Source organism: Siphateles boraxobius, unplaced genomic scaffold (genome assembly GCF_051911475.1).
Source record: "Siphateles boraxobius isolate OS27281-9 unplaced genomic scaffold, OSU_SipBor_1 53, whole genome shotgun sequence".
Classification (NCBI taxonomy): domain Eukaryota; kingdom Metazoa; phylum Chordata; class Actinopteri; order Cypriniformes; family Leuciscidae; genus Siphateles; species Siphateles boraxobius.
In genome coordinates, this window is record NW_027509175.1 from 7,067,083 (window position 1) to 7,079,084 (window position 12,002).

Sequence of the window (12,002 nt, forward strand, 5' to 3'; positions counted from 1 at the left end):
TGCGATAGATACTCTCCCCCTCAGTTTTTCCGCTCTGCTCTTCAGTGATTTCGATACCAAACTGCATTAGCTCTTTTATTAATAGGCCTATTTCACAAAAATGGCCGTCAAGACCGGAAGTAGGGTAAACTCTTTTCCGGTGAAATCGCTAGCAATTGTTGTCGGAGGACAAATGCGGAGACTAAAAGCGGTCCATCCTGTTGTGTACCTTTTTATGTTTCAACCCAAAGAAGAAACAACCCTATTTATCACTTCACAGCTTTCCGTGTTTTCATGGAACAACTGGGGAGAAGTTACATCACGCCAGACACGTGTAGGCTAAAGGAGGAAGCAGATGTTGAAATTGAGTGTTGATGCCGGGGTTCGGAAGTGATGCCCAGATAAAACATGTTTATATTGCACTTGATTGTTATCCAATTTGCACGTCATGCACTTTTATTTATTATTATTAACTGTTGGCAATTTAAAATTGTTTGTAGAAGTTGTTTTCTGTAACTTTCTTTCCCTTTTTTCCTGGGTACGCTTTGCCAGGCCTGCTGTTTACTTGTGCAAGCAAGGGCAGCTGGAACATTTATTAAACGTGTAGAATACTTTCCAAACCGTTGCGTATAGTATTATAAATTCAGACGTTTGTGATATACAAAAATAAAGATATTAGAATAACTTTTAAAGTTGTGTAAACACAGAGCAGTTTTTCCCGGGAGTGGGACTGGAAAACCCGGAGTGGATCAGGAGCGGAGTGATGACAGCACGCTTAGAGTGCAGAGAGGAACGGGCTTTTGCTCCACTCCAGGCTTTATCACAACCCCCTCAGCAGTGTGAACACCTCGTCCTTCCATTCAAACTAAAATTAAGACATTTATTACACTATTTGAGAAATGTAAGCATATTTACGGCCTTAAAATTATGAAAAGTGAATTTAAGACACAAGGACAGGGGGGAACCCTGATATTGTTGGAAATCCGTCGTAGACTCTCGTAGCGACGGATAAATGTAATCCCTGTATGATGAAGCATATTACTGAATATAAAATGTACATACATTATATATTTTCTAATATATGAAAATTCCTTATGTATTATTCAATATATTGTAATATATTAACACCATATATTATTCTGTATATTTTAAACCATTTATGCCTGTGAGCTGTTAAACCATTTCATATATTAATCATTCATATATAGGGAATATATATTTTCTTTTCATAAGGGGACCTCAGACATTAAAATGTTATTTTGTAACAATCATGATTTTTTTTTAAAATATCACTCACTTCATTCATGTTTTTAGTCAAACCATTTTTTAATTATAGCAACGTTAGGTCAAAGTCACAGTAAATATGTACAATTCTTAGTTTCATTCATGGTGGAAACATGAAAAGTGAGCCATAATCTAACGTTAGTGGAAAATTGCTGCAATCTCCTGGGCAAACTACTTAATAACGTAGATTCACATGATCAGACAATCAAACAATCCAGATCAAGATACCAAACAATCCAGATCAAATTAACACTTCATGGTTTTGCAATATTTATTGGAAATTACACAATCTAATTAGTAAAATTAGTCAAATCGGACCATCAGAATGAAGATGCCAGTCAGGCCCGTAAGGTTGTGGGGGAAGTCCCTATTTCAAGAGAAAATAAAACATGAACAGTTCCATATAAACAATTGCACACTGTGCACACCACTCATAATTATTTTTTCTTACCGCTGACATCTGCATGGTGCGTTAAATTTGAAAAGTGAATGACGATACGGAAATGACGTCCATTTGAAAAGTGAATGACGATGCGGAAATGACGTCTGCTGTCCATCCACTGGTGTCTAGCAAGAAATAGTGATGGGATTTATGGCTCTTTGAGGGGATCCGGATCTTGGCGATCCGTTCCTTACAAAGAGCCGTTCAAAAGAACGGCTCTTTTGGCTCTTTTTAAATATTTAATCAGTTTTAAGAAGCCAGCTTGAGGGCATCTCAGTTTATCCTGGAAATAATCACTGGGAGGAATGATGAGGTGAGATTTGTAGTCAAATAATTTAAACTCAGATATCACACACCAATATCTGAGTTTGAATTTTTCTGAAATATAGATTATTACCTCATTTGTCATGTGTGGACTATATACCATAGGGTTGCACAACATCCCTCTGTTTAGAAAGTGACATCACTATTTTGGATTCACCTTTAGTACAAAGTGTGTGTATGTGTAAAGCTATGTTGACTTATGTTATTCATACAATACCTACTCACAAATAAACATAAAAAACAAAGCCGGCTGCAATGAATTTCTGTGCAAAACAGCTTTTACTAAAAACAGTAACACTTCCACACAAGAACATTGTTATCACACAAGAACATTTTGATTAAAAAATCTCTTTTGGCTCTTTTTAAATATTTAGTCAGTTTTAAGAAGCCAGCTTGACGGCAGCGCGCACAAGTCATTGGCTCCGCTCCTACCCAATGACAAAGGCACGTAGGTTTTTTTTTCCATGGGAGTACTCACGTAAAGGATGGGCGCGCATGCACAACTACTATCATCATGCTGTTAGGCAGTAGTACCCCTGCGCTGGGTGCGCCCCTTCCCCTATAACTGAGGAGCTAATTTGTGTGCATCTGTGTGAAACACGCATAGGAAAAAAAGAACGACAGAAAGAACGGCTCCCCTCCAGCCGTGACTCGGCTCCCATCGTTCATGTTTATGAGCCGTTCAAAAGAATCGGTTCGTTCACGAACGTCACAACTCTAGCAAGAAATTAGTCTGCGAGGCTGCAGCTGGATGCCTACGTACACCAGTCATTCTAACTCAAGTACTTTTCGCGGGCTTAAAGCAAAAGAACATCAAATTAGACAAAATCAAAAGAGCATGCCAACATACGTGAAAAAATATTAACATATTATAACATTATCCCGCATTTACCTGAAAAACTTGTCCTCCAAAATATGCTAGCCGTTGGAAATCGTGAGAATTTCTGTCAGAACAGGACCGCATATTCACACACACTGTTCAGTCAGAGAACCAATTCCGAACCACTCACGCCAAGCGGGAAATTTTCTTAAAGCGACAACAACAGTAACGTCTGCATAAGCTATAAGTATGTTTTGAATAATTACTTGAATATATATATTTTTTACGTTCATCATAGTCTGTATTCCTAATTTAATTCAGCATCAGTCACTCTGTTTTTGATGCAACATTCAAAAGTTAATTAATTTGATTAAAAAAATAAACCAAAAAAATTAATACTAGGCCTACATTACAACAAACATTAAAGGGCACCTATTATGCAAAATTCACTTTTACATGGTGTTTGAACTTAAATGCGTGTTGGCAGTATGTGAGCAAAACAACCCTAGAACGATAAAAATCCACCTAGTTTTTTTTTTACAATCTCAATAAATCATAAGCACTGTCTCAGAACGAGCTGTTCTAAGATTCGGCTCAGTGTGATGTAGAATTGAGCAAACCCCACCGACGTGGTTTGATTGACATTGTGGTTTTGGCATAGACCCCGCCCTCGGTGAGCTGTTCACCATCCTCCATTGTTTCAATGACAGCCGGTGTTCTGACGATTTGTGCTGCCTTGTCGAAAATGTCTCCTAAGAAACATAACTGTTCTGTTCTGGGATGTAATAATGTTCATAGTAGTTTTCACTTACTTCTGACACCAGAGCCACTGAAAACGCAGTGGATGGATTTTATTTAGGAAGGAAAGGCGCCACTTAAACTTCCAAAATACATTTATGTTTGCGCAAATCATTTTCTGACAGACTGTTTTGTGAACGAGGGTCAATTCAAAGCAGGTCTTGCTTCAAAGTTAATCCTCAATTGTGGATCGTTGCCTACTGTTCGCGATCCAACGTCACCTCCAGTAGAAGTAAGTGTATTTTATGATTTTGAGCAAATAGTAATTTCAGTCGATGTCAGCCAATTCAACAACAAATGCGTCTAAGGATCGTCGTAGGATGTCTGTGTAATAATTTAAACCTTGTTTGTATAGTGTGTGACCACACGTTTATAAATATATTTTTTAAAGATATTGTATTAAAAACTGTGGATGTTTTCTGTAAAGACAAGACATCAAAATTGCTGTTTCATCCGTCTTGTAACCTTCCATACAACAAAGAGCGTCAGACAGTTTTATGTCACGTATTATTTTTTGCAACGATTACAAATGTAAATAAATTAATACATGTTCTATCTCCCTGCAGCATATATTTTCTTGTTCTGTAGCCATCTTCTCACATTTGCCACATAAGCACCTGTACGACAAGTAATGTAAACATGACGCAACAGGTCCCTCGCATAAATGTAATTTTGTTTGTACGTAGTAGTGCTGTCAAACGATTAAAATATTTAATCGCGATTAATCGCATTAATGCCATAGTTAACTCGCGATTAATCGCACATTTTTATCTATTCTAAATGTCCCTTGATTTCTATTTGTCTCATTATTTTTTCTAATTTTAATGCTCTTATCAACATGGAAAAGTGGATCAGCAGTAAGTTTGTTCTTAGCTGTGGTATCCATGTGCTTCTGTCTGAAGTCATCCATTGTAGAGCTTAGATCGGGCCCAAAAAATCAAGCCCGACCCGAGCCCGTGCGCATTGTGTCCGAGCCCGGCCCGACACATAAACTGTAATTATGAGCCCGAGCCCGATTTAAACCCGTCCATTTTTTTCATACGTGGGTCGTTATAACTGACGTTCTCAACTATTTTCTATGTTACTTTCTCCCGCCCGCAACATTTTTGTCCCGCTCCCGCCCGCAAATACACTCTTTTTTTTGTAGGCTACCTCCAAATACTTTCGCCTACGTGTCGCCACCATACACATCAGCATAAATGCTCCTGATAAATTATTTGTTATTAAAGCATTAACACACAAACCACTGTTATAACATAAAAGCAAGCAGGCTACTGAGTGCATGGTTTGGCATGACTGAATGCGCGCAAAGTGCCCTCCCTTAATAATTCCTAAAAAGCTGACATCAGTTCATCGCAATCTCACACATCTGTTATTATCAGTGAAGCTGACTGCACAATGCATCTTTCATAATATATACACTTTGTTTGTTATAATTTGAGGATTTGCCAGCTTACAGAATTCAGCACTGAACAAAAAGTTTTTTTTGAGCGGTGAGGGGAGTCTATTTTAAATGCTTCTGATGCTTCTTCATATGTCTGTGATTGGCTACATCCCTCAACGCTGCTAACATGTTATAAAAAGAAACTCTGGCCTGTAAATCGTTTCTATTTTGTTTTAGTTGTTCTTGTTGCTTTTCTGCAACATGAATAAAAATGTATTAGTTTTTATGTTTTATTCATAGATATTTCTAGTTTGCGGGAGTCCCGCGAATCGTTTTATTCTCCCGTATCCGCACACAGAGTGAGTGCATTACCGCTCGAGCCCGCCCTCGCACTCGGCCATCAAATCTAGTCCCGCGCCGCACTCTACTGCGTTGAGAGTGCACGTCTCTAGATCGGCGTCTCGCGCTCGCGCCATCCACTCAAAACGTACCGTTAGCCTACTACTCTTTGGCCGGCGCGCAAGCCCAAACAAGTACGTGCGGCGTGGCGTGCCTGTTGTTTTGTTTCCGGTCTAGCTATCCGGTGTGGTGTTGTTTGCTAGGCCAAAAAGAGCGTTAATCTCGCGATAAAAAAATTGACGCCGTTAAAATGTGTTTGCGTTAACGCCGTTAATAACGCGTTTAACGCACAGCACTAGTACGTAGCAAATGTTATCACAGTATTTGTGTTTGTAGTTTCAAAAAATTGCACCAACGTTATCACAGTTTGTGTGTGTCTGTGTGTGTGTTGCACATCTATAGGTGGGGGCGTGCACCTGAGACCCGCAGTGACAGCTGCTGTCCAACTAGCTAAAATGGAGTGACGCAAGTAGCTTTGCAACAGAGCGGTCATTTGAAGTCGAGAACTTTTCTCCCCCACCTTCACCTGAAGTGGAGGAGGGTGAATTGTCTGTGGACACCAGCTCAAACTGCGGTCTTAACTCCTGCATCGAATCCGATTATTCTTATATTCAGTCATTTTGTGGTAATTTTTGCCAGGATTATTATTACTATTACATTCATTATATTTTGCTGCTATGTGAAAAAAAAAAAAAAGCAAAGCGCGCCGGTGCGTTTGTTGACACCAGAGGATTAACTGTAGCCTAATAAGAAGGAAGATAAATTGTGATTAAAAATATATGCTTACTCACATCAAGGCGCCGCTGCGGTAGTGGAGTTCATGCAGGAAGAGCAGCGTTTGGCAGCGCGAGCTGTGTGGAAAAGCCCATTTCCACCTCCATTGCGTTGGAGAAGCAATCCCACGTAAAATACAGGTTGCACACTGGAGCGATAGGCGAGATTAACTACCTAGGCTACACGAAATAATCTAAATAACTATATAAATGCTATACTAACTAGATGCTAATATATATCTATCCTGATCGTTTTCAATACTCGTAATTCAAACTCCTGACTCTCTACATTAGTTTTGACGGAACCAGGGGCCTCATGTACAAAGACTTGCGTTGAATTCATACTAAAACATTGCAAAAAAAAAACAGATATATGAATCTCTGCGTACGAAGGATCCCACGCATATTCTCGTTGTACATCCCAATTAACGTAAAAATCAGCGCACATGCACGAGCACAACGCCCCACCCAGTCTCCTCCCTTAATTAAACCCATTTAAATATGGTAATGAGTCCACTTTGGCAAAAGAAAGGAGTAAGAAATGGCTAAAGCAAGCGGCAAGAAACAAAACTTTACAGAAAGTGAATCGGAGGTGCTACTATCGGAGGTAGAAACGAGAAAAAAAAAATATTTGGAACTTTGTCCTCCGGAATTAAATAACAAAAGGAAAAAATATGAGTGGGAGAGTTTGGCTGATGCCGTCAATGCGGTGCGATCTGAAAGTCGCACTGTGAATGACCTTAAAAAGAAATGGTCTGATATAAAGCTGGACATTAAATGGAGAACTGCTGCGCACTGACAAAGTGTGGGCAGAACAGGCAGTGGTAAAGGGGTCGATGAACTTACACCCTTTGAGCAGAGAGTTGCCTCAATTATGGGTGACACCTTACTCTCTGGAGTAGTATCTGCTGCTGTGGGAGACTCGGATTTACTACAGGACTGACACGAAGGTAACCAATATTATCTGCACATTTATTGAATGGAAATGTTTCCGTTTCACATATGCAAATTATTCTTCAGATGGCGCCTTTATAGCAATGTGTGTGCAGTCGATCGCTCCGATTACATTAGGAAAACCGGCTATCGCTGCAATTGCGTTTTAATGTTTGGCTGGTCAACTGCATCATATGGGAACCTTATACCTGGTAGACATTTAGACTTATGCCTGGCATTGCGCGCCTCTAAGACGACTGGCTTATTCCTGAGCGGTCTGTCAGTTCCCTTTGGAAAGAACCAGTTGCCAGGAAACCAAGTGTTGTCAGGACCTGCAAGAGAAGGGGTATTGCGTGGCTCCTTGCTGTCTCTCTCTTTAGATTCGGACCCAACTCCGCACAGAGCGCCAAGAGGATAGCCCTTGGAAATCTGAAACGGCTGATAAACCAGTCATCATCCTGGGCCAGAAAATCATTGTGGTCCCTAAAAACTCATTCTCTTCGGATTCTGCCATTAGCAATGTCCTCTAATAAGGCCAAAGCTGCCATTGCCATAGACTAAGGGTTGTATCAATTTGCAAATGCTTTTATATGTGCTTACTTAATTGCATAATTGATATAATATTCCCATAAGGCTCGTGTGACAATATATGTAAATTATTTTATAAATTGCAAATTAATAGTGTAAGACTGGAAAAACTGGAAGGACTTTAAGAGAGGGCCACTCTCTGAGAAAACAAAGGAAATTAACATTTGAACTCCCCCTCATGCACCATTGAGACGAAGGTCTCACCTCCCTCATCCTAATCTACATTTCTCTCCCCCATTCTTCATCCTGGCAGAGATCTCCCAAACTCACACAATAATCTAAATGGTTTAATGTAAATGATTATCATCGAATTTTATACATGTTTGATATTATTTGAAACGTCTCGGTGCGACTGGTACAAATGTCTCATTCCCAAAGAAGTAAACCAAAAGGTAATAAAGTTCTTAGGAAGTGTAGAAATATCTTCCACACTGGAGGGTGTGTCTTTGAGTTAACACCTTCTGACCATTTGACTGAATGCTAATTTTCCACTGCTAGCAAATGGTGACTTACAGGTACATTTCCACTGTGGATGATGTTTAGATTTGAAATGAGGTCTGGGTATATAATGAAACGCAGCGAGAGCTCGAGGCCTTTTCTGTATCTGAGATCGGCCCGTGAGGCTGAGAGTTGCGAGACTCTCAGCCTCACGCATTTCTTGTCGGGTAAACTTTTTCCTCTTTGTTCTAGAGCATTTGATGTTTTGCATTGATTATCTTTGAATTGATTATGAAATTGTAATGATACATTTACCATTTAATGATACATTTAATGATACATTTACCTACATTAAATTGTGACATTTGATTATTCTAATTGACTTTGACATTATTTTCATTCAAGAGTTTAAAAGAATAGTAAAACATTCGCTCACATTTAATGAAGCACGGATATCATTAAAACCCTTTTCATTTATGGAGTCAGATGAAATAACGAGTATATACATATGAAAAGATGTATTGAATTTAACCAAAAATACTTTGCCGCGAGAAAAGACAGTGATACGCAGACCTTCCCCGCTAATTCGAATACTGCCATTGGATCGAGTTAGACGGCCTTGCAATAGCAATGCTTCCCACAGGTGGTAGTTCGATAGACTTGTAGAACAATTCGCTGTGTAATGTTTGCAACTTAACTTCATTGCCTGTAAGAGTCGCCAACGGACAAAAACTATGAGAAATATACGTACACCAGACATGAAATTGGCGTGGAGGAACGCACAGTCTCACGTTAATTTCACTGTTAGTACATCCGACCGTGAGCGTGAAAGCTGGCGTAAGCAAAGTTTTTGTGCGTACGCAAGATTGATACATGAGGTCCCAGATGCTTTTATACCAGGGTCTGCCAAGGGCGTGGTGAGGGCGTGACAGAGTGACGTCAGAGAGTATTCTACGTCAGAGTACCCCTAATGCAGAAGCTTTCTGTTTAACCTGAAGAGGGCAGCACTCAGACGTTTTTACAGCATATGTTTGAAAATTAAAACACTTTATACCCAAATGTCAAAAAATTTACTCGAATCAATGAACAGCATTTATGAACATTCTAACATTCTTACAGATAATTAACTAAAAGAGTTGTTTTAGTGTTTAGTTACCCTTTAACTATTATTAAAAATAATTCATATAAGTTCATTTACAGGTTTGGAAACAGACAAGTAATGGTGATGCATAAGGCCTACAAAATATATTTTTTACATTTAAAAAACAACTTAAAATGGTGGTGTAAAAAAACTAGTTTCAAAAGGTACCAATATGGACCTTTCACATCTAAACCTAAAATATTGTACCTTTATAAGCTATTTTGGGTACATAATTGTACCCTAGGGACCTATTGTGGACCTTTAAAGGTACAGTTATATATTTTGTACCCCTAAGAACAAAATTGTACCTGCACAGTATACCTTTCTTTCTGACAGTGTACTTGAGTTACTATTGTTAGTATTGCTATTTTGACCGGAAAGTAAATCAAGAGTATAAAGTTACATATTTGTGTTTGTTATATGTATGTTACAGTTTATCTAACCTGCAATTTGCAATTGCATTGAATTAAAAACAACTTATCAACTGCTGCATTAACATTACTTAAGCTTTTTTGCATAACTCCAAAAAGGGAAAAAGTGAGGCAAACACAGGAAATTTATGCAGGGCACATAAATGATGTCAACATAGTGTAACACACAGATAAACAAGACTTAAATTGTCATATGTAAGATAGATTAATCATCATCCTGAAATCACCTTATAGTCATATAAAGCATTTGGAGTAATTCTAGTAAAAAAAAAACTAAAACAAAGTTCTGACTATTTATAACATTGCAGATAAAAAAAAAAAAAGAGAAGTGAAGTGAAAAACTGAAAATGAAGCAGTAACCACTTGCTAGCAGTAAAAGTTTAGGCATGATTCCTGTACAAGGTCTAATCCTTTACAACTTGAAGTATCAAACTTGCAGTTTTTGTTCCCTCAAATGACCAACTTGTAACTTTCAAACAGTTCTTTGCCTCTTTTTACAGCAGCCACGTGGTTTGTGATTGAGATATAAAATGTGATCTAAAACTGTGATGTAAAATGATGCAGCAGTGCTGCATCTGCAAAGATCAAAGGAAGTCCTCTCGATGTGGTTAGAGCTTCAGACAAACTTCAGGTAGCCATATTAAAGTTAGCCATTTTCCTCTGACTAACTTAGAAACATGCAGATCTTTCACCCAACTTCTGTGTTTCTTACAATGGTTGTTCTCTGCAATCTGCTATCGTCTCTAGCAGGGGGTAAGTCTCACTCACTTCTCGACTAAGTTTATGTAAATCAGACACATTTGTTTTTAATGAAGCTTTCCCAGCTAACAGCAAACTTTCTGCCAAGGTTTAAAGTTATGAACAAATGTTCTTCCACATTAATAGAACGTTAGTTATCTGGTCTTTAATAACGTCATCGAACATTTGCACAAAAGTGTTGTTTTCATCATTCATGGAACGTTTCTCTGAAACATTTTAGTTAGAGATTAGTCAAATGTTTATTAAACATCGCTACTCACTACTTTTTCAGAGAACGTTCAAAATTAATGTTCCCATAATACTTGAAAAATGATAAAACAGAAAACATTAAGGGAGTGTTTTTAGTATTATGTGACAATCACCAAGAACCACGATTTTTTTTTTTACATTTAAAAAATTTGACATTTTTAACATTCTGAGAACAATCTTGAAAATTAGCAAAACGTTCTTACAATATACTTTTGCTAGCTGGGTTGTTGTCAAAATTTTGTGTTTTTTTAATGCATTTAACATTTTTGATGGGCTTAATGAAATACAAAATATTCCCCATGTACAGTGCTTGTGAAATACTCACGTGAACCGGTGACGAAGACTGAAGGCCATTTTGTGTCTCTCAAGTGTGAGGTGCAGTATGAGAAACAGAACTGTGACATTGTGACCAGTTGGTGGTACACAAATCCCAATGCAAACCAAATCCTCATTACAGATCCGAACCAATATTTAATCACAGTAAATGAAACAGAAAAATATCAATTCAGGCACAGGAACATTTTCCTCTCATTCCATTCCTTGAGCCTTGAAAACAGTGGATACTACCAGTGTGATGCCAAATGTCTCAACAGTGGGACTCAAGGGAAAGGCCATCTTCTGTACCTCAACGTCACAGGTTTGAACTGAAACAAAAAAATTATTTTGATTGTTACATTGTTGTTACAATGTTCTTGTGTGTAACATTTATTAATATGAAAAATTGTTTCTACAGCGGATCCATACAAAGGTCTGAAGGTCTCAGCATGGAGTGGCCAGTTAAAGGCAGACGAAGGAGTGCTGGCACTCAGCGCCATATTATTTTTAAGCCGTTATTAAATGACATTGTGTTTTCAGTATGAACCAACACAAGGTATCAACACCTACTGTATATATACTTTATCAGCTCTATTTAAATGTTGCTGTAGAACTTGTTACCTGATTTTATTGAGTTCATTAAAAAAATTGTAGAATAAAATGGTTCTTTATTGGTTCCAATTTAAGCCTAAAGCACCATAAACTGAATTATTCTAATTTTATTTCTATATTTTTATATTCTTATTGCCTAAAGATAATATATACTGGGTAATTGAAGTTGTCAAAGAGATGATTAGTTGCACAGTCTGTATATAATTTATCTTTTTGTGCTACACTCATTTTAACTGCAATGGAACATTTCAATGCAACGGTCCAGGCTTGTGGTTGAAACTGAAACCAAGCTCGTCTCACCAAAAAGATCATGAACCTCCACAGGTGTGATCA

The 12,002-nt window shown here is 38.1% G+C and overlaps 1 protein-coding gene across 1 annotated transcript; it reads left to right on the forward strand.

The window, feature by feature from the left end:
* Positions 1–10,307: 10,307 nt before the first annotated feature.
* Positions 10,308–11,683, forward strand: LOC143714027 (uncharacterized). Its single transcript, XM_077204930.1, has 3 exons — positions 10,308–10,487; positions 11,050–11,379; positions 11,476–11,683. The coding sequence occupies exons 1-3, from the start codon at positions 10,412–10,414 to the stop codon at positions 11,577–11,579; spliced, it is 510 nt and encodes a 169-aa protein (XP_077061045.1). The 5' UTR covers positions 10,308–10,411; the 3' UTR covers positions 11,580–11,683.
* Positions 11,684–12,002: the final 319 nt, after the last annotated feature.